The 25,000-nt window shown below is 38.5% G+C and overlaps 1 protein-coding gene across 1 annotated transcript in view; it reads right to left on the bottom strand.

Annotated features, from left to right (window-relative positions):
- The window catches only part of LOC143021982 (uncharacterized), a 108,026-nt gene that overhangs the window by 24,481 nt on the left and 58,545 nt on the right, over positions 1-25,000 (bottom strand). The window contains exons 5-6 of the mRNA XM_076179908.1: positions 6,274-6,355; positions 2,330-2,510 (exon numbers count right to left, since the gene is read on the bottom strand). Of these exons, the coding sequence (XP_076036023.1) occupies positions 2,330-2,510; positions 6,274-6,355 (263 nt within the window). The remainder of the gene's footprint in view (positions 1-2,329; positions 2,511-6,273; positions 6,356-25,000) is intronic.

Below are 25,000 nucleotides of genomic sequence, written 5' to 3'. Positions count from 1 at the left end.
AAAAAAGGAGTGGAAAAGTATGTCCCAAGACAAAAACAAGAAAAAGAATATGTAAAATGCTGGTACAACAAAAGTTGTAGGGAGTTAAAAGACAAAAGAGACAAAGCCTGGACCAGATGGAAAAAAGACAGAAGACCTGAAAAATGGAAAATATATACTGGTTATAGAAATGAATATGTACAAAAGTGCAGAGAGGAAAAAAGAAAATATGAAAAAGATGTTATAGAAAAGTGTAAAGATCAACCAAAACTATTCTACAGATTTGTAAACAATAAACTGAAAAACAAACAAGACTTGGAGAAATTAAGACAAGGAGGAGTTGAATACACTGAGGAAATGGAAATGGCAGAAATTATGAACAAACATTTTAAATCAGTGTTTACAAGGGAAAATATACAACCTGAAGAGATTGAGTGGAAGGAAAAAGTCCCCCCTATGGAAGAAATAGAAGTAACAAAGAATGAAATATTGACACACTTGGGTAATTTTGATGTCAGAAAATCGCATGGGCCAGATGAAATAGCAAACTGGATTCTGAAAGAATGCAGGAATGAACTGGCAGACAAAATACATAGCATAATAAGCAGTTCCTTAAAAGAAGGAAAAGTTCCAGAAGATTGGAAAAAAGCAAATATAGTACCTATATATAAAGGAGGAAAAAAAGAAGAACCTACCAACTATAGACCAGTCTCTCTAACAAGTACAATAGCAAAAATATGTGAAAGAATTATCAAAAGTAGATGGGTAAAATACTTGGAAAAAAACAACGTACTAAATCCAAGGCAATTTGGATTCAGACAAGGACGATTATGCGTCACCAATTTAATATGTTTCTATTCAAGGCTAATAGATATAATACAAGAAAGAGATGGATGGGCTGATTGTGCATTTCTAGACCTAAAAAAAGCTTTTGACAAAGTACCACATAAGAAGTTGCTTAAGAAATTAGAATATGAAGGAGGAATACAAGGTAAATTGCTAAATTGGATGGAAGACTTTTTGCAAGAAAGAAAAATGAGAGTAGTGATAAGAGATCAGCACTCAAAATGGAATGAAGTAATAAGCGGTGTCCCGCAGGGAACAGTTCTGGCCCCAATAATGTTTGCTATATATATTAATGATATGGATGAAGGAATTGAAAGCTATATGAGCTTCTTTGCAGATGATGCAAAATTACTGAAAAGAGTGAAAACTGAAGAAGATTGTGAATCACTACAGAGAGATCTAAATAAAGTACAAGAATGGAGTAGGAAGTGGGAGATGGAGTTCAATACAAAAAAGTGTAGTATAATGGAATTTGGAAAAAGCAAAAACAGAATAACAGGATCATATAATTTGGGAGAAGAAGGAATAAAAAAAAGTAGAAAATGAGAAGGACCTGGGAGTCATTGTTATGAATAATATGTCACCTGAGAAACATATAAATAAGATTTTTGGAGAAACTTATAATTTAATAAGAACAATCAAAGTGGCATTTACATACCTGGATGAAGAAATGGTGAGGAAAATCCTAATCACCCTGATAAGACCAAGATTGGAATATGCAGCAACGATATGGTCACCAAGTACAAAAAAATGTATAAAAAAACTTGAAAGAATACAAAGAGCAATCACAAAACTGGCACCAACACTCTCAAAACTATCATATGAAGAGAGACTACAAAAACTTAAACTACAGACACTAGAGCAAAGAAGAGAGAGAGGAGATTTGATAGCTATTTACAGAATCATGAAAGGCATAGAAATTACTGATAGAGAGAATCTGATAAAATGGGATGACAGAAATACAAGAGGACACGGAAAGAAAATAAAAAAAGACAGCTATAGAAGAGATTTTAAAAAGAACAGCTTTCCTCACAGAGCAATAGACAGTTGGAACAAGTTAGATGAGAAAGTGGTGTGTGCAAAAACAATACATGAATTTAAAAATAGTTTAGATAAAATGAGATATGAAGACGGGACCCCACGAGCATAGCTCCCCTTCCCGTAAATACAACTAGGTACAACTAGGTAAATACACACACACACACACACACACACACACACACACACACACACACACACACACACACACACACACACACACACACACACACACACACACACACACACACACACACACACACACACACACACACACACACACACACACACACACACACACACACACACACACACACACACACACTCACACACAAGCAAAGGCAGGTGCTCTAATATCTACGTCCTGTATATACGAAAACCAGAGGAGCCCATCTAAGGGGCTTTGAGGAGACCGAGCCTGTCCTCCTGCCTCGCTCTCCACCCCTTGCAGTGGAGTGATACTCACAGGCCTGTGTGTACTGCGTGTCCCTGGCCGAGCGCCCTCCTGCTCCGGGGGGCCTGAGTCCCGGCGGGTCCGGAGATACCTCTAGACTCAGGCTCTGGTTCCGGTCTTCAGAAGTCTGCGGAGGAGTACCCAGTCGGAAGCTTCTGCCCATCCTTACGTTTTCTGACACCTTCCGGGTTACCTGAAGAAAACGGGGTGAGGGTGAAAATGTTTTTTTTTTTATGTTGTTGTTGATGTTGTTGTTGATGATGTTGTTGTTTGTGGTAGTATGTGTTTGTGGTGGTGCTGTTGTTTTTGATGGTGGTATTGTTACGGACGACTCTAGTTTACCACCGCTTCTATCCTTGTGCACACTCTGAGGCCTCTGCCGTGCGTTTTACTATTAGACTTGGAAAGAATGTCATGATATAAATCGCATTCTCATAATAAGGAAATCATATAATCGGGTATAATAAACATATTTACAATACCTAATAAGAAATACGTTTCCAAGAATTCTGTTTTTTCATTTCTGAATATAGTGCACACTTTAATGAAACTCATAATTCATTTTAATATTCTTTCATTCAATAAGCTTTTTAAACAATAATTCCAAATTCCACGTTTAGAACTCGGTACACAAAGTAGTTGTCCGCCCACCAGATATACAAAGAACAGATATGAGAACGGACAACGAAGCTGAGGAGGGAGCGAGGGAGGGAAGGGGGGAGGGAGAGATGGAGGCAGCTAATGACACTCATTTGACACTTTGTGGAGGAACGCGTTGGCACCCAAGGCGACAGCTCGGAATGCAGGGATGAGGACGACGGGGTCGGGTGGTGAGGGGAGACGTAGAAGACACCTGATCCATCTCATAGTCCTAGGGAGTGGGAGGGGGACGCACATATATATATATATATATATATTTTATATATATATTATATATATAATATATATATATATATATATGTAATATGTATATACATATATATATATATAATGTATAATACTATATATATATATATATATATATATATATATGTATATAAAACAGTCGTTTTCTATTTTCTTTTTATCTCCTTTTCTATGGACTTTTTACATTTGGTTTAAAATTATATGTAAAGTATAGGGCCGACAGCAGACCTCATGGTCCATGGTATGTTTGGATGCATAAAAAAAAAAAAAAGTTCCCCCCCACACACAAAAAAAAAGGCGATTAGTGTGTCTAAAATTGTTAATCTGTACTACGTGCGATCGCCTCTGCGGGAAGTTTTTCATTCATTCAGCATCCTCATTCGCCCCATCACCCCGCTCTCAACGTAGCAACCCTCTTTATGTATTGCAGGGGCTCGGGTTCCGAATAGCGACTGTCATAACAGCGACTGTCAATAGAGCGACTTCACAATCGCGATTCTTTTAAAACAGCGACCATCACAACAGCGACCACATGATAGCGATTGTATTATAAGAGCGACTGTCATAACAGCGACATTATCGCATCAGCAGTCCTCCAAATGTTGCTATCATTATTTTTTTATCATTGAAAGAAAATATATTATTAAGATAATTAAAAAAAATTACTTATACATCATATCAGGTAACAATATTTTTTGCACATACTGTGTGAAAATGAAATGAAATTTATGAAACAAATTATCTAAATTGAAATTATACAACTTTCATATGTGGACTAAGGTAAATGGTGTTATTGTTGCACAAAAAGTTGCCCAACATTGATAACATATTATAACAAGGAGTCTAGGGTTGGGTTGTTCAAAAACTAATTCTGGCGTTAGTTTATCTTGATGTTCATGATGCTTAATGTCAAGATAGACTTAACGCCAAGACAATGTAAAAATTTGTTTTGAACAACCCAGTCTAGAAGTTCGACATCATTATGAGCATGCAGGAGGGGAGCGCATCGAATGTAGGATGTTTCGGCCACTGACGTTTCGGCCAGAACTCTGCAAGGTAGGACCTTTCGGCCAGTCCTCCAAATGTTGCTATAATTATTTACTTATTATTGAAAAAAAAAATGTATTATTAAAAGAATTAAAGAAATATATATCATTTCAAGTGACAATATTTTTGCACATACTGTGTGAAAACGAAATTAATTTTATGAAACAAATTATCTAAATTGAAATTATACAGTGCACCAAATTATCTAAATTAAAATTATACAGTTTTCATGTGTGGACTAAGGTAAATGGTGTTATTGTTGCACAAAAAGTTGCCTAACATTGATAACATATCATAACAAGGAGTCTAGGGTTGGGTTGTTCAAAAACTAATTCTGGCGTCAGTTTATCTTGATGTTAAAAGTCATGGTAACGCTCTGTGTTACCATGATGTTTAATTTCAAGATAGATTCAACGCCAAGATAGTGCAAAAAATTATTTTGAACAACCCAGTCCAGAAGTTCAACATCATTATGAGCATGCAGGAGGGGAGCGCATCGAATATAGGATGTTTCGGCCACAGACGTTTCAGCAACTGACGTTTCGGCAAGAACTCTGCAGGGTACGACGTTTCGGCCAATCCTAAATGTTGCTATTATTATTTACTTATTATTGAAAGAAAAATATTATTAAAAGAATTTAAAAACCGACGACTGAGCAACCGACCAGTAAATTCACTTCAGTGAACACTAACATGTAAACACAAACAAATAAATATGAGCGATAGGGTGTCCGGACATAATCCCCCCTGGACAAAATCCCTCCGGACAATATCCCTCCTGGACACAGTGACAATCCCCCCAAGACAATATCCCCCCTGGACACAGTGACAATCCCTCCTAGAGTATATGTTTATTTATTTATTTTAATATATTAATGTATTTTAATATATATTCTCATATAATATTTGACTGTATATGTGAGTATATGTTTATGTATTTTAATATATATAATATTTTCATATATGTTTGTAAGGTGTAGTGAAGCAAAAAACTTTTTTCAGAAATGATTTATTCAAACAAGTATATAAATGTTTGTACTGCATTCATTAGCACCTCGGTAAGGTAAGGTAAAATGTTAATTGCTTTGCATGTGATTATGGGAGAGCTGCTAATCTGAATAATGTGGGGGGGGGGGTTGTCCAGCCTGCTCACTTTTGTGGAGGGATTCTGTCTAGGAGGGATATTGTCCGGAGGTATTTTGTACGGGGGGATTATGTCCCGGATCCGAGCGATAGAAACATAGGTCTGCGACCTTTTGAGCATATTTCATTCTGAACCTATCTCACAAAGTAAACACAACTGAACGCGTAAATACAAACACGAAAACACAAGCAATTGAAACATAAGTCTGCGACCATTCTGACCGGTCGATAGTAAAGTCGCTATTATTACAGTCGCTGTTATAATGCGGTCGCCATTAGGACAGTCGCCGTTTTGAAAGTCGCTCACCTGATTGAGTCGCCCTTATGAAGTCGCTATTATGACTGTCGCTGTTTTGACAGTCGCTATCCGGCCCGGATCCCGTATTTCTTATGGCTTAAGACGGACGATTGTGAGCATCAAACCTATCCCCACCCCCACCCCCACCTTTTGTTGCCAAAAAAAGAACCGCTTCCTCTTAGTCTGAATGGAATCAATAAAGTGCGCCACATTACCGACACAAATCGATTTATGCAAAGAAGTTTGATTGCATTAAAACGACGATATCGCCGATTTTCGACATCTGAGGCCACACGCGGTTAGGGTAGGCTACTTTAATTTAGATTAGGCTACGCTGGGTTAGGTTAGGCTGCGCCAAGTTAGGCTAGGTTAGGTTATTCTAGATTAGGATAGTATACAACTAAAGTATATTGGCGTGAACTTTTAAAAGATCGCCATCCGGACGGCGATACTGATCGACTAAGGCGTATTTCCTACATCACAACGGCGATGTTTTTTGTCCTAATTTACCACATTTTGTGCAATCACTTGACGTCGTGTCATCTCAAGCCAGCTGACCTACCATCGGTCCTGCGAGCGTGGTTTGTGGGCGTTCCAGTTGGCCCAGGTGGAGTGGGCGGATGGGCGGAGAGGCTGATTCAGGCCTGAAAAGAAAGAAAGAAAAAATAAATGATAAAAGAATGAAAAAAAAATGGATATTTGATGGTGCGATTCTAATTATCTAGGAAAAATAATGTCTCCCTTGGGGGCGTTTCCAGTTTCTTAACGTACCTAAGAATGAGATCAGGATGCCCTTGAACTAATGAAGGGAACAGCTACATTACAATGGCGCAGCACTTTACAAATTTTATTCTAGCAAGCTCCTGACGATTTCATTGCACCTTAAAGAATACTATCTATCCTTTCGTGGATTAAAAAAAATGTATTCTTGATTTCTATCTTGGAAATCACTTCAACACTGAATAAATTTGATTGGATTCCACCGACTTCTCTGAGCTTTATGTCTGTGAACTCTGTCCTAAAGCTCTATGGTTCCCATTGGTTACCTTTGCTTACTTGCGGGGAGCCAACTTCCGTGACGTCACAAAACAAATGACAATAGCTCTCATAAAGCCAACATTTCGTATTCAATTAGAACAGAATATAAGTGCTGTGGTTCCCTGCAACAACAAACAAATAAACAACAAACAAGGACACATATAATAGTTTGTGACCTAAAACGACTTTCATGAATTATATACATGTATATGTATATATATATATATATATATATATATATATATATATATATATATATATATATATGTGTGTGTGTGTGTGTGTGTGTGTGTGTGTGTGTGTGTGTGTGTGTGTGTGTGTGTGTGTGTGTGTGTGTGTGTGTGTGTGTGTGTGTGTGTGTGTGTATCTGTGTGTGTGTGTGTGTGTGTGTGTGTGTCTGTGTATGTGTATGTGGCTTCCAAAATATAGCCGGTAACATTACTCAACAAAATGGAGAAAAACATGAACTAGCAAACCAATCCAATAAACAAACAAATGACGATTTGTGACCCGGTAATATTTTTGCAGAGGGCTGGAGCAAAACCAAAAAGGAAAACAAAATGGCTTCCAAAATGGTGGCAAGCAGCAACATTACTAACAACTAGCAAAACTGCCATACATAATTAATTCCCCGTGCCATCACATCGATAAGTGCATCGTGAAAAACTCCAATTCTGTTGCAAAGCGAGATTAAACAAATTATCTCTATCCCGAATTCCAACACTCGAATTCATTATAATCCATTTCCGCTGCTGCTGCGGGGCGCGGCGTCGGGCGCACAACACTAGGCGCGTCACTCAAAGTTCTCTTTCCAATTCTGTTCTCTACCTCTTTTTCTCTCTCCCTCTCCCCCCCTCTCTCTCTCTCTCTCTCTCTCTCTCTCTCTCTCTCTCTCTCTCTCTCTCTCTCTCTCTCTCTCTCTCTCTCTCTCTTCCCTCTCTCTCTCTGTCTTTTCTATCTCTCCTCTCTCCGTCTCGGCCCCTCCGTCCCGCCCTCTCTCTCTCTCTCTCTCTGCCTCCCTACCCTCTTCTCTGTTTCCCTCCTTCCTTCTCTCTCTGTCTCCTTCCCTCCTTCTTCTTTCTCTCTCTCTCTTCCACTCTCTCTATCTACCTCTCTCTTGGTTGAGCTCCACATATCGAACAGTCTGTCTGTTTACATCGAGGTCAGGATATATTTTTCTTTCTACTTTTTGTGTCTTATATTTACGAAATTCTATATCTATTCATTTAGTAATTGAGTTATTAATCTATTATGTATCTATTTCTTTAATCACTTATTTACTCATTTACTGACCTGGTTATTCATCAATCTATTAATTAATTCATTCATGATATATGAATTGATCCATACATTATTTATAGTATATAATTCATTTATTCATAATTTCATTTACATTGCATGTAGGGTGTGTGTGGGGGGGGGAGGGAGAGAGATACAGGCATAGTGAACTCAGCCCAAAGCTTTATGTTCCGAAGGTCAGGATAAAATTCGAAACTGAAAAATTCGAGATTGATCCGCTTTATGTATTTATTCTGGTTACCGATAAAAAAAATTCTTTGGCAGAAGAAGGTTCCTGCGGCTCTGGAAGATTCGAACTCAATGTAACTAAATTGAACGAAGGTCTGTTTAGATGGAGGGTAATATAATTTGTCATATGTTTCATTACAACGACAGTAATTAGATTTTATGTCAATACGTCATAAATTAGTTTATTGAAGTAAAAAACAATATTCATCGTGTCCTTTACTTTTGTCTGAATATTCCTAAAGTCATCTTTAAATTGACTTAAATCACCTGGCGAAAGCTAAGGCGAAGCTCATAAGGCACCGGCTGCAGCCCTGCGTGTTAGGACAGCCGGGCAGTTACTGATAGCCTCAGGGTTACCTACCGACTAAAACGAAGTTATCGATAGCATTTTCTTCGTAGTCAACTTGGGGTCATTAATCTAAACCCTTGGTTATGCTAGCGTACTTTGCAGATTTTATTTGGGCTAAGAACAGAAAGAATTATTTATCTTAGTAAATGCGAGTTTTTTATTATTTACATTTTGTAATTTATTATTCATTGTTTATTTATCATTTATTGGGTTCAGACACTACTCTCGTTGTGTTAAACGTGATTTTTTACGATTTCGATTGGGTTTAGACGCGCTACGCTAGCGTTACGTTCAACCTTTCATCTCGGTGACGTCATCTCTAGACTCTTACTCTATATGACGATTTCATTCACCCGAGAGACGACTTCCATCTGGACCCCTGGCCCATGCAACACGGATCCCTTAACTAATGGGTTTATTTCAAGTAAATTCTCTCTTTTTTCCCTAGATGAGCATAGGCCTCTGGGTCCTAGAACTAAATAAAGTTTGAGTTAGAATCATTCAATCTGCAATTGCATGTGTCTCTGGGGACCAGAATATGACCCTCAATCCCACCTCCTCCCATCCCACAATCCTCCCTATCGGGGGTCAACGTCCTTGTCCCCTCCCTCCCTCTGAAATCAGGTACATACTCAGAGGCAGCAATCCTAAATCTGTTTAGTCAATGCACGTAGCTTGCGGAATAAATTCCAAGATCTTGCTGCACTTACTTTCCTCGAGGACTGTGTATTGTAGGGGTCACTGAATCTAGGATAAACACTGAAAATAAAGATTTCTTAGCAGAATATAGTATAAAAGTGTACTTTGTATTCACTGGAAATTACTAAAACACAAGAGAGGAACACTGACGCTAAATATGTGTAAATCAGCAACAGGTACTAAAAACTCATTCTTAGTCTTGTTAAACGACCACCAGCCCAAAATCAAGTTATTGATAATGAACTTTATGAGCAGATTTTAGATATCTGAAGTGAGAGCGATTTTTAGAGATTTCAACTTACCAGTAACTGTATGGAATGGAACATTGAATTCGCACACCAGTCATTGATCATACTCAAATGTTTTGCAAAGAAAGTTCTTTGTATCAATATATTCTCGAGCCAACTCGAGGGTAAAATGTTCTCGATATTGTTCTATCCACTAACGATAACCAGGTAATGGATGTAAATATTGGACCGAATATCAGCACCAGTGTCCACAGAATCATCACATTCAACATAAAATGTAACGTCGAGTTTCAAAACAAAAGCTTCAAAAAGGTACCAAACTTCCACCGAGCAGACTTAGAAAAATTTAAAAACATACTTAGAAACAATAACTGGTCAGAAATTTACAGATTCCAGGATGCTCAACAAGCTTGGGTTACATTGCGAATGTGTTCCCCTGTGCAATAGATGACCATCAAGCAATGTCAAGCTGGAATAATTGACAACAATGATGTTAATTATTCCAGTGCCATTTTTACAAAAGAAGAACTAGAAGTTGCAATAAAACCAGACAAAAAGCACGCTTTAGACTAAATAGTAGGATTCGATAAAATTTTAGCAGATAATGATTTTGACAAAGATCTATTATGTTTAAAAGGCATTCTCATCTCAGATTGTTTAAAAGGCATCCTCATCTCAGATTGTATCTCAGATTGTTTAAAAAAAGAAAGAAGATTACTGGAGAGGTACAGTGAGACATTGAAAAAGTTGACTAACCGAGAAAACATTATTATCATCAAAGCAGACAAAGGGGGAAAAATATTTATTCTAACATATACAGATTACGAAGCCAAAGTTCACAACCTTTTGAGCGATAATGTTACGAAAAACTCACAAAAATCCATTTAAAATAATTTCATGTGAGTTCAACAAACAAGTGTGAAACATGATAGGAGTAGATTTATCAAACAAATTTAAAGTCATTAATCCAAACCTCCCCTATTTTTATGGCCTGCCAAAAATTCACAAAAAAGGAACCCCCCTTAGACCCATTATTTCTAATAGAGGTCCTGCACTAGTAAGTTATCAAAGTGGCTCGCAAGCATCCCTTTTTGTGGGTTGTTTTTCAAACTCCCACATCAAACATTCAGAAGATTTTTTTAAACAAAATTGAAAGACAAAATACCGAGGAGAATAGCAAATTGCTAAGCTTAGATATAATCTCGCTACTTACACATGTCAACATAGATGATGTTTTAAATTTCTTGGAACCAAGCTTCTCCCATATCAAAGCAAACACCCCATCACTGTTTCTAAGATTATTAAATTAGCCTGGCTCTGTGATTCCAACAATGTTTTCTCGTTTAAAGATTATTTTTACAGATATATGGTTGCAGCATGGGAGCTAGTCTTTCCCCAGTGCTAGCTAACCTTTGGATGGAATACTTCAAGCTAATTTTGTTACCTAAAATTAAACCAGTTGAGATATTTTGGTTTAGATATGTTGATGGCATTTTCTAACTACCAACATTAAATCTAAAGTTGAACGGAAAGAGCATAATCGGCTTTTTTTCCCCTTGATATATTGACTGTTTATAGAAAGCCAACCCATACTGGCAGCTTTCTACATTTTTCACACTGAATGAGAATCCGACAAGAAAAAATGGTCTCAAACTGTCAGGAAATAGATTCAATTTGGAAGTGGGTAGAAACAAATTCGCCAGCCATGTAGTTAATGAATGGAACAAACTTCCTGTAGAGGCAATGCAATGCAGTTCAGTTCGAAGCTTTAAGATTCGTTAAGATAGACACCTCAGCAAGATGCTGTATTTGCTTATTTGTTTGTTATTATTTGTTTGTTTGTTATTATTTGCTTGATTTTCATTTATTATTATTTATCTGTCAATTTATTATTATTTACTATTTACCTGTTTGTTTATTATTTAACTATACCTATGCATTTGTTTATTCTATTTATTATTATCTATATTATCATAAATTCTATTTATTTTTCTTTTATCTATTTATTATTACTACAGCTTTTTTCCACATCCAAGCTTGTTATGGACCAAAAGGTCGCCTGTGTAATCTTTTTCAGCTACCACCCAGACCACATCAAACTTAATGTAGCTTCAGGACTTTACTTAAGAACGCTGATAATTTGTAGCACCCATCACTTACATATTGCAACTAACGCCATAATATCTGAAATACAAAATGTAGGACATCCATCTTGGTTTCTAACTAAAGCCTTTAGCCAAGCTAAATCAAGTTTCTACAAATTGTCTCCCTAGAACCAATTTAATAGGAAAAAATGAATAATTCCATATAATACATCTGTGCACGCCTCCGATTCTCTTCTCCCAGACGACACCAAAATAATATAGAATTACCTTAACAGCATTAAAAGAAAATGTAAATGTCCACCAAAGGTTTAAAGATATTAGCAGTCCAAGCGTCTATAAAATTCCATGCCGAGACTGCTCTAAAGTGTATTGGGGCCAAACGGAAAGGGAGCTTCCTACTAGGATTAGGGAGCATAAAAATTCAATTAAATACGTCTAGGGAAAATTCATTAGTATTTCTCAGTGCTGCTGAATTAAATCGCCGAATGGACTAGGACAAGGCTGATTTAATTTACAAATCACACTGTAACTACAGAAGAAAAATTGTTGAGACCTCCCTGATCAAACAACTACCTAATTTTAATACTTCAAAAGAACAATGGTTCCCCGACGCCATTATAAATTTGACTGTCAACAATATTATATATCAAGTTGTCCGCCCAGACCTGAACCTACCTACTGTCGCGCAAATATTTGACTGTTTGACCTTGAGGTCATCACGACTTGGGCTCAAACGGACCACGCACTAGTATCCTTACTTCCACATGTTTCCTTTATGTATCTCCTCTTAGTATATTTAAGTTAGCCCACCCTCTGTAAAACCACGCTCGCTGAAGAGATTATAGTTAGTGATCGCAATATACATATCTTTAGATATATCTCTTTTCTCCGATAGTGGGATATTCAGTCTATCTTGATATATATATATATATATATATATATATATATATATATACATATATATATATATATATATATATATATATATAAAATATGAGTTGTCAGACGTGCGAGTCAAAATCTTTATTCGCGTCTCTTAAGTGTTTTATAAATAACTGATATTCATTCGCGCTGTAGACTCGTTTATGAATCTATTGATAGTGTGAGATTTCTATTTATCTTTCTATCTATTCATCTACCTATCAATTTAATCATTCATCAATTTTATTACTTCTTCATCTAATTTATTATGATTTATCTATTTATTCAATAAACTTTAATTAATCTGTTTGTTTGTCTACTTGTTACATTTTGATTTTCAAATTATCTACATATTTATTTCTCTAACTATTGATTTGTTTAACTATTTGCTTTATTCATCTATCTATTTATTTACTTATCTATTTACTTTATTAGTTTTATTATTCTTTTATTTCTTTAACTATCTAATATTCATTCATTCGTTATTAGCATATTGACTAGTTTATTTATTTGCATATTTATTGGTCGTTTGCTTGTCCTTTATATTCTTTCTGATCTTTTCGGACATTTTTTGGCTTTCAGAGTTTGGTCTTACCGCCAAAACTGGGCAACGCCTGGCGTCTTATCGCCTGGCTTGCGTAGTAACTTTGGAACTAAAGAGTGGCTAGCAACTGAGATCAATAATAAACAATAAATGGATAAATAAATGAATGAATAAATTAATCATTTGATTAATAAATGAATAATAGACGAATAAATTAATATATAAATAAATGAATAAAATGAGTAAATAAGTAAGCGTATAAACAAATGAATATATGAACAGATAAATAGATAAATAGAGTAAATGAATAAACATATGAACGAATAAATAAGCAAATGATTAAATAAATAAACACATGTAAAAGAATAGGTAAGTGGAAAGATAACTAAACTATCGACAAGTGAAAATAAACACCTAGAATAAATTTTAGTAAAATAAAATGAAATGAACAAATATGATAAAACGAAACAAAATACGAGAGAAATTATACAGCCAAGATATTTCAGTCGATTCTCCTCAGTCGCTACTACGATGGCAACCTCGACAGACCTTAACCTGGTCGGCGGAAAACGATTTCATTTAGTCAAGCAGGCGCTGAATACAACGCTGCGTTGACAGACTCTCTCAAGTTTTTATCCTGGTAGAGCGTTGCAGCCTCAGATGCAACACAGACGACCAGGTCGTAGTAGATCCTCACTTTGCACCGCAGCACGTGTTGCTGCACAGCAACACGTGCTGCGCGGCACGTGTTCCGCAGCAACATGTGCTGCGCGGCACGTGTTCCGCAGCAACATGTTTTGTACCATGCTACATAGTAGTATGTATTGCACTGAAACACGCATTACATTGTAAAGTGTATTGCATTGTAACACGCATTGCTCTGCAGCATACATTCCCCTGTATTACATTTTGTACTGGACCCACGTAGCTCACTTCACCACACATTGCACTGCACCCCGTATTGCACTGCAACAAAAGTCCAATCATGAGCAGCTCTTTGTATTTGCAACGCCCTCCGAAGTAGATCATTGCCATGGTGAGCTCGTCAGGTTGCGGCATAGATTGCAATGGCAAGCCTCCCTCCCTCTCCCTCCCTCCCTCCCTCCAATGGCGTCAAACACGGACGCTCGAAGCTCCTCACTCGCAAACTAGCGGCAGTAACCTATGCAACGAAAAATGGGAAACATTTGGGCTCTGTAATGCATACTACACGGTCGGGGTCAACGATGGTATATGTATGTGCATATATATGTGCGCGTGTGCTTGGATATGTGTACGGGTATGTAGAGGATCAAGCATTTTCGTCGACCTCAGGGGAACCTAACGCAGTAGCAAAGAGGGCAACAATAAAATATAAGAGAGACAGACCAGCTTGAGAAAAAAACATATGACTCTCCTATACTAATCAACAGTATTCTTGATGATAAAGGTCACCTATTTTGTATAATCCCATGAACTCAAGTTCAAATTCAACTTTGAAAATATGTGTAAAGTGATTTGATCATATTCCTGTCCATTATGGAATTACTCACAGTAATGCTCTTGATATTTCAGTATCATGAGCGTAGGCTCTCAACCCCGTGTAGGGGAACACAACTTGACTGATGGCCTCTTCTAATGCTCTCTGTGTATTGGTCTATGGCAGAGGTGAGGAACCTGCGGCCTTCTGCGGCCTTTGATATACATATTATTATTTTTAAAAGACCTTGAATATTTTTTAAGTCTGAAATCATTATACACCTGAAACTTATAATATACACCACACACACAGACGAAAGCAAAGTTAACCGTGTTCAGTGATGTCACTCCCAGATATTGGAACGATTTTTGTACATATGTATATTTTTTAGATTAAAAAATATTTTTAAACTGAATTTTTAGGGAGGGGGGTTGAAAACTTACACCGTCCCCTAAAAAGGGATAAAATAATTGAAAAAAAAATAATGTCTTTTAATATTTTCTCATCCTCTTTATATTTATTGGACATCTGGGACTTATAGAATATGCGGTGTGTGGTTCCTTCATGTTCTGTGGTAGTGTGATGAGGTTCTTGGTACCAGGTGTCAATAACTCTTCTGAGTGTAGATTGTACTTCGTTGTTGGAGTAACCATTATTAATTAGAAGTTGGTGGACTCTGTCTATTCTACACTCAGAAGAGTTATTGACACCTGGTACCAAGAACCTCATCACACTTGGTACCAGGTGTCAATAACTCTTCTGAGTGTAGAATAGACAGAGTCCACCAACTTCTAATTAATAATGTGACCCCCACGAAAGAACGTGACAAATTATCACTCACCATTTACTACAGGAACAAGAAAACATCTTCCCTAATCTTAAAAAAATCACACCGCCCCAAAACCTCATGGTATACGTCAATCCCACGTAGTATATAAATTCACCTGCCCAGAGGAGGACTGTACGCCCCTATCTACCTACGTGGGAAGGACAACTACCACCCTGTCCAGAAGAATCACCCTTCACCTACAACAAGGAGGACCGAAACAACACCTTTGGACCCACCACAGACGCCATCTCGACAGGGAAACCATGGTACACAACACAGAAATCGTCGCAGAGGAGAAGGACCTCCAACGTTTGACCATTTTGGAGGCTGTAATCATAAAAGATTTACAACCAATTATTAATGTACAATCAAATGATTTCTCCCTCCTCCCCAGCATGAAACCAACACGTAGGAGACATTTGTTCACCAAAATACAACCACCAGATCAGAGAACACCCATAAAGGTCCAAAATATATCCCCGCAGAGGATAAAACATCATGCCTTAGGCGATCGGCTAGGCTTAGGAACCAACCAAACAGCGCCAGCCAAACAGAGGAGAGTCATTAAGTGACCTCTCCAAGTTTTGCCTTTATACATATTTATACTCGTCTTGGTCACACTTCCCTTCATTCCAACTGAAGATGCAGAACGATCTGCGAAACGTCTTGGGTTTATTATACTGTGTTTTGTTTATTTTCATTTATTTTGTATATAACATAGACTTCTGTGTTAATATAAGTTACCAATGTCAATTGGAAATTTGCTTCTTCCCCTCTCATTTCCCCAGAAATCTACTTTCCGAAAGCTAGAAAGCTTAAGAAAGAAATTAATTTCTAATGAATTTGCTGTCGTTTTCAACAGAATATGCTTAAAAGAGAATCTCCTGCCACGCTTCACGAATATATTTATATACATACATACATACATATGTATATATATATATATATATATATATATATATGTATATATATATACACAAGTGTGTATATATATGTATATACATATATATATATATACATATGTGTATACACACAAGTATATATATGTACACACACACACACACACACACACACACACACACACACACACACACACACACACACACACACACACACATAAAGACACACACACACACACACACACACACACACACACACACACACACACACACACACACACACACACACACACACACACACACACATAAACACACACACATAAAGACACACACACACACACACACACACACACACACACACACACACACACACACACACACACACACACACACACACACACACTCTCTCTCTCTCTCTCTCTCTCTCTCTCTCTCTCTCTCTCTCTCTCTCTGTCTCTCTCTGTCTCTCTCTCTCTCTCTCTCTCTCTCTCTCTCTCTCTCTCTCTCTCTCTCTCTCTCTCTCTCTCTCTCTCTCTCTCTCACACACACACACTCTCTCTTTTTCTCTGCCTCCACCACTTTGTAACTTTCCGATTTGTAAGTTAATCACCTGGATTTAGGTTTAATCCACGAGAGATTAAAAGCGAACGCGGCGGATACCTGACCTATAAACATCGCGTCTGATTACCACCCACCCACACCTACCTCGTCTGAAATTTTAAGAAGAAGAAGAAGAAGAAGAAGAAGAAGAAGATGAAGAAGAAGAAGAGGAAGATGAAGAAGAAGAAGAAGAAGAAGAAGAAGGAGAAGAAGAAGGAGAAGAAGAAGAAGAAGAAGAAGAAGAAGAAGAAGAAGAAGAAGAAGAAGAAGAAGAAGAAGAAGAAGAAGAAGAAGAAAGAATAAGAAAAAGAAAGAAGAAGAAGAAGAAGAAGAGAAGAAGAAGAAGAAGAAGAGAAGAAGAGAAGAAGAAGAAAGAAGAAGAAAGAAGAAGAAGAAGAAAGAAGAAGAAGAAGAGAAGAAGAAGAGAAGAAGAAGAAGAAGAAGAAGAAGAAGAAGAGAAGAGGAAGATGAAGAAGAAGAAAAATGAAGAAGAAGAAGAAGAAGACGAAGATGATGATGAAGAATGAGAAGAATAAGAAGAAAAAAGAAGAAAAAGATAGAAAAAAGAAGAATAAGAAAAAGCAGAAAAAGAAAAAGACGAAGAAGAAAATGAAGAAGAAGCAGAAGACTAAGAAGAAGAAGAATAAAGATGAAGAAGAAATAGATGAAGAAGAAGAAGAAGAAGAAGAAGAAAGAAGAAGAGAAGAAGAAGAAGAAGAAGAAGAAGAAGAAAGAAGAAGAAGAAGAAGAGAAAAAGAAGAAGAAGAAGAAGAAGAAGAAGAAGAAGAAGAAGAAGTAAGAAGAAGAAGAAGAAAAAGAAGTAAATAAAGAAAATTATACGCCTTACTCCCCCGTCCGTAGAAAATTCCCCACCACACACACACCCCACCCACACCCCCGCCACACCTTTGGAAAATCGTCAGTGAAACATGCCACCGTCTGTTGGAAATCAGCTTTGAGAATCTTGCCGCGAGGAAAGCACTTAAAAACTCCCTTGGAAATTACCCCCCCCCCCCGCAGAAATTGGTCAGTGGAATCACCCCCACCCCACTCCGCCCCATATAAATAACCTTATAGTTGCCCTTCTCTCCCGCGTGAAAATCCCCTGTGGAATCCCCTTAGTAATAAATCCTCCCTCGGAAAACTCCGTAAAAATCCATCAGTGCAGTTGCCCCCTCCCCTCTCCTCCACTCCGAAATAAATGTCGATATCTCTCACCATGAAGGAAATGTATTGCCTGATTAACAAACAAATCAAACGAATCTGAATTGAATTAAGCAGACCCCCTCCGCTGCTCTTTGCCCCCCCTCTCCCACTCCCCTTTTTTCAGCTAAATTGGTCCCTGTCTACAACTACGACAACACCGTACAACAACAGACGCCTTCCTGAATAAAAATCACTCAGCGTTAGGCAGAACAGAAGACTTCAATGCGTACTTTGAGCTCGTCCCGGTAACCTCAGTCCGGCACCGCCCTCTCCCTTCACAGAATAAAATGTATAAATTGGGGAGTCCAGGTCAGACCGTGGTCATCTGGAGTACACCTCCTGACCACATGAACCTCTCTTCAAGAAATATGTTCTGCCTAACGACGACAAGTGGATTTCATTAGGTTGTAGCGGGAGGAAAATCTTTTGCGCGCTAGTTCGGACAAGTACAGGCAATTAGAGCCACCTGCCCATCAAGGCGTAATTTACGACTCATAAAATGTGGATATTTATTGGAAAAAATGCACGTTACAGAAAACGTAATGTTGCAACAGGTGACGGGGGAGAGGGAGAGGGAGTGGGAGTAGGAGTGGGAGGAGGTTCAGTCAGGCAAGAAAAATAACGCAACAAGTCAACCTCACCCTTTTTTTTCGACTTAGTGACTGCCCCCGCCTCCCAATTCCCTCTTTCCCCAGTCCCTTTCGCCTCTCATTTCTTCTTCCTATGAACCTTTCGTACCATATTGATTTTATTCACGCTATGAATAAGCGAACTAATGGCGCTCCTAGGGAATATTCACACATATATATGATGCTTATGCAATATATACTTTCATACTTGCATATGTAACATATTTTAATACATACAAACATACACATCCTTCTTCTTCATACGACCTTAATCCCACCGTATTGCAGGGTCGGCCGCTCGAGTTATCCTTCTCCATTTGTTCCTAGCCATTGCATCCTCCTCCTCTTGCACTCCTAGTTTCCTCATATCTCTCCGTGTTACGTCTCCCCATCTCATTCTTTGTCTCCCGACGCTTCTTCTTCCCTGAACTTCGGCCATCATCGCCTTCTTCACTGGTTCGTCATCCTCACTCTTTTTAACGTGTCAAAAATATTTCATTCTTGCTTCTCTTGCCTTCTCTGTTATATTACATATTCCACACATTTTTCTTATATCTTCACTTTGTCTCCTTTCCAACAGAGCTATGCCAGCTCTCACCATCCTCATCTCCGTTCTCTCCAAAATGCCTTCCTCTCTCTTCCTTAAGGACCACGTTTCTGCACCGTACTAGACTTAACACACTCTTGTATACTTTCATTCTCAGCTTCAATGATATTTTCTTATCTAATGTCACTCCACTCACTTCCCTCCATTTTTGCCATATATCTTTTACTCTTTATCTAACTGCTTTCTTTGTTCCTCCTTCATCGGCAGTTAATGATCACAGGTATTTAAACTCTCTTGTCTGCTTCAATCTTCTGCCGTTCTCTGATGTTACACTGATTTCCTCGTAACCTTCTCTGATGCTTATCATTATCATTTCCATATCGAATATTTATCCTGTGGCTCCTCCTCCGTATCTGCAATAATGGCTAGGTCATCAGCGAACAGCAACTCCCACCGGTCATCATTATCTCTTACGTCCATCGTTATTGTGTCCAACACTATAAGAAAGAGAAAAGGACTCAGAGCTGATCCTTGATGGAGTCTTACTTCAACTGAGAATAATTCAGTTTCCCCATATTTTGTCTGCACTGTTGTTTTTGTTTCTTCATACATCATTTTTACCAATTCTATTATCTTTTCCGACACTCCTTTCTTTTTATAAGCTCCAGTACAAAACTTCTTTAGGGACCCTATAGTACACCTTCTCCAAATCTACAAAACACCAATATATCTTCCCGTTTCCTTCCACATATTTTTCCTGTATCTGCCTTGCAATAAATGTAGCATCTACAGTACTCAACCCCCTCATGAATTCGAAATGGTGGTTGTGAATTCTGGCCATCTCAGTTTGTCTTCTATCACTCTCTTAAGAATTATCTACCTAATATACATACATACATACATACATACATACATACATACATACATACATACATACATACATACATACATACATACATACATACATACATACATACATACATACATACATACATACATATATACATACACATAAATACAAACATACACAAATGCATACACATACATACATACATACATACATACATACATACTACACATACATATATATATATATATATATATATATATATATATATATATATATATATATATACATACATACATACATATACCAAGGCTTTTTCCCCCTTCCAAGGGAGGTAGCCACAAAAGGAAAGGCATAAAAACACTCCCACCCATTTCATCCCTAAATACACTCCACACCCCCTCCCACCCTTCCTCTCATCTGAGCACCTCCTGGATGACGGGTCATCCCTGAACCCTGCCCACCGCCCTGGGTCAGAAGCAGTGTCGCAAGACACAGTACATCCACAGCAAGGCCGCTTCATTTAATCGGCGACCCCCCCCCTCTCCGTCCCCCTTTGCATATAAGGAGAGGACGGGGAGAAATCCCTTCGGGCTGCGTCAAAATTTACTCACACATACTACCCCACCCCACACCCCCCGCCTATTCCTCCTCATGTCGTCACAACATCATCCATATACAACCATTCTCCACTCACCTCTGTCTTCCGTCCTCTCCCTTCCTTCCTCAACAGACATTCTCCTCTTCCCCAAAGCCCCCTTCACCCCATCCATCCACCTCATCCTAGGACGTCCCCTCATGTTCACTCCCTCCACATCTGCCTTCCATACCTCTTTTACTAGTCTTTCGTCACTCATTCTTTCCATGTGTCCAAACCATCCTAATATTCTTTCATCAACCCTCTCTCCCAAATCCTTTTTCACCCCTGTTCTCCTCCTCACCTCCTCATTTCTCACTCTATCTAGCCTAGTAACCCCCACCATACTTCTCAGACACCTCATCTCAAACACATTCAAACTCCTTCTCTCTTCTTCTCTTATGTTCCACGTTTCTGCCCCATACAGTGCTGTTGGCACAATCACTCCTTCATACAGTCTCCTCTTCGCATCCATTCCCAAATGTCTATTTCTCATTACACTCTTTAAACCACCAAGGCATTTACTCGCTTCTCTCAATCTACATTCTACCTCCACCTTCACTCCACCTTTTCCTGCTACACTTGCACCCAAGTATCTAAAACTATCCACTTCCTCCAGTCGCTCTCCCTTAATGTTCACTTCCAGTCTACTGCCACTTTCACCCCTTGTACATCTCATCACCTTACTTTTACCCACATTTATATTTAGCTTTCTTCTATCACATACTCTCCCAAACTCTGCCACCAGCTTCCTCAATCCCTCCTCTGACCCTGCCACAAGCGCAGTGTCGTCCGCAAAACAACAGCTGGCTCACCTCCCACTTTTCTCCATTTTCTTTAACCATCTCCAATCCCTGACTCACTACCCTAGCATTCACCTCTCGCGCCACCCCATCCATGTATAAGTTGAACAGCCAGGGCGACATAACGCATCCTTGACGAAGTCCCACCTTTACTTCAAACCACTCACTCTCTCCATTTCCAATCCTAACACATGCTCTACTACTCACATAAAAACTCTTGACAGCTCCCAAAAGCTTTCCTCCTATCCCATAAATCTGCATAACCTCCCACAGTGCCTTTCTGTCTACCCTATCATAAGCCTTTTCCAGATCCATAAAAGCCCAAAAAATATCCTTCCCCTTTCCTATAGCTTTCTCACATATCTGTCTTACCACAAAGATCTGATCTACACAACCTCTACCCGTCCTAAATCCACACTGTTCCTCACCAATTACTCCTTCTGTTCCTCTCCTAATCCTCTCAATTAAGATTCTCCCATAAGCCTTCCCTACTACACTCAAACAGGCTAATCCCTCTGAAATTACTACATTCACACTTGTCCCCTTTTCCCTTGTAAAGAGGAACTATACAGGCACTACTCCAGTCCTCCGGTACTTTACCCTCTCTCCAGCAAACATTAAATAATCTCACCAACCAGTCCACCATCACTGAACCTCCCTTTTTCAGACATTCTGCATGACATCCATCCAGACCAGGTGCCTTACCTGCTTTCATCATCTTTACAACTGCCTTCACCTCATCCTTCCTTATTTCTCCTCCGTGCTCCTCACGGAGTATATATGTATATATATACTAGCCAAATTACCCGCGCGTTCTTCCGGGCAAATGATGATCATTTCGATTTTGATAGAATTTATAAAGAACAGTTACGAGTATCAACATAACTCAATGGAAAAGGTAAAAAGAATAAAATGTCAAGAAAGCGAGAAAAAAATCAATTAGAGGAGGGAGACGCCCTTTAGAAATAAAATATACTTCTCCAAATAGCCTGGGTTATGGTGAATATATATGGTTTTGGGGTGAGTTCGTGAACAAACAGACAGACAGACGCAGGCTACTACTTTATTATAGTAGATGCAAATGAAAGATAGTTATACAAGTACCTTAGGTTATAAGACTTCAGAATATATATGGTTATAGGGGTCTATCTGCAAAAACCTAGGAGTTTGTGAATAATTCCTAACCTAACCATACCCCACGTAACTTTAACCCTTAACCCTAACCAAAACATTTTTTTTTTTTGGAAATGAAGTAACCAAGTACCTGGAGTGATAGGGTATTAGACTCCTAGGGTCTATCTCCAAACCCTAGGAGGAGTTCGTGAACAAACAAACAAATAGACAGACAGACACATGAAAAATAGTAATCCAAGTACCTTGGGTTATAAGGTTTCAGAATAGATATGATTATAGGGGTCTATCTGCAAAAACCTAGGAGTAGTTCGTGAATAACCACTCACCTAACCATACCCCACCTAACTACCCTTAACCCTAACCAATTTTTTTTTAAATGAAATATAGTTATCCAAGTACCTGGAGGGACAGGGTATCAGAATATATATGGTTATGGGGGTCTATCTCCAAAACCCTAGGAGGAGTTCGTGAACAAACAAACAGACAGACAGACAGAGAGAGGCTACTACTTTAGACGGACGTCTCCCTTTCCTTGATATTTTAGTTAACCAGCAACCTCATGGATTCTACACTAAAGTATTCTGTAAGCCGACCAACCCAGGACTTTGCCTCAACGGAAGGAGTGAGTGCCCTGACATGTACAAACGCGCCACAATCTCCGCGTTTGTGAGGAGAGCACTCACACATTGCAGTAGCTGGCAGACCGTCCATGAGGAATTAGAACGAGCCACCCAGTTCCTCGTGAATAATGGATATCCTAACACAGAAGTCTCCAAAGCCATCAACATCCAGCTTGACAGGTGGTACAATAAAGAAGATACCGCAACATCTACAGGACACCATTTCCGTCTGTACTACCGTGCATACATGAACAGCCAATACAAACAAGATGAAAGAGCCCTTAAGAATATAATTTCCAAATATGTAGAAACCACCAACAAGGACGACAGACTGAACCTCACAATCTTCTACAAAAACAAGAAAACACATCACCTCCTCCTGAAAAACAGCCCCAAAACTGACATTCCAGAGCTTCAACGTAGCCATCTAGTGTACGAATATAAATGCCTTTCAGGAAACTGTGCAGCTCTGCCCTCTACGTACATTGGAAGAACCACTACGAAGCTCTCCAGGCGCCTTACACTCCACCTATCAAATGGAACCCCGAAGAAGCACTCAGAAGAGGTTCATGGGGTTAGTCTGACGAGAGAAATGCTAGTCGAAGGAACTTACATCCTGCACATCGAAAAAGATTACTCCCGTCTACGTATATTGGAAGCCCTTTATAGAAAAAAAAACCTTCTCTCAACTCTCAAATCACCGATATGTCAATCACTCCTAGCCTTAGAAACTTCCAAAACAGTTATAAAATTGTTAGAGAAGAAGACGAACGGCGTACGGCTCAGGCAGGTTCGCAAGCGGGATCCCAGGTCAATGCCTAGATCCCTATTGGCCAGCCTCGACCAATCACGTTCCTCCTTTTCTCCCATTCTGTACCTTAGTTCCGTATATAAACTGTTCCCTTCTTTGCCTGTATCAGAACCTGAAGATGACCTATGTAGGTCGAAAGCTTGTTAAAATAAAGTGTTCTTCGTCTACAAGAACTTTCTATGTCTTTCGGACAACTTTTATGGGAGCTACCCATTGCTCACCGTTCCATCGTCAGAGATGTAGAACTACCCAACAAAAAATTCGTGAACGCAGAAGGTGCTGTGAACTTCAATAAAAAAAAGGTATATACATATTACATACATACATATATATATATATATATATGTATATATATATACTGTATATATATATAAATATATATGTACACACACACACACACACACACACACACACACACACACACTCACACACACACACACACACACACACACACACACACACACACACACACACACATACACACAATATACATACATACATACATACATACATACATATATATATACATATATATATACATATATATATACATATATATATATATACATATATATATATATATATATATATATATATATATATATATATATATATATATATATATATATGAGACTTGAATGGATCACCGAATAGATTGGAAGAATGCAGCCACAGTATATCATTCAAATTGTATTTAAAAAGAAATGTTGAATCTTTATTTATCAAACATTTTCCTGATTTCAACACATCAAAAGGTAAATGGTCACCAGATGCTATTACTAAGCTGGCAGTAACCAAACTTATCTCCAAGGAACAAAAGGTCCGACCCCATCTAGG

The sequence above is a fragment of the Oratosquilla oratoria genome, chromosome 43, assembly GCF_046742065.1.
Source record: "Oratosquilla oratoria isolate Oo_2021 chromosome 43, ASM4674206v1, whole genome shotgun sequence".
In the NCBI taxonomy this organism is placed as follows: Eukaryota; Metazoa; Arthropoda; class Malacostraca; order Stomatopoda; family Squillidae; genus Oratosquilla; species Oratosquilla oratoria.
This window is presented reverse-complemented; position numbering and strand designations above follow the sequence as displayed.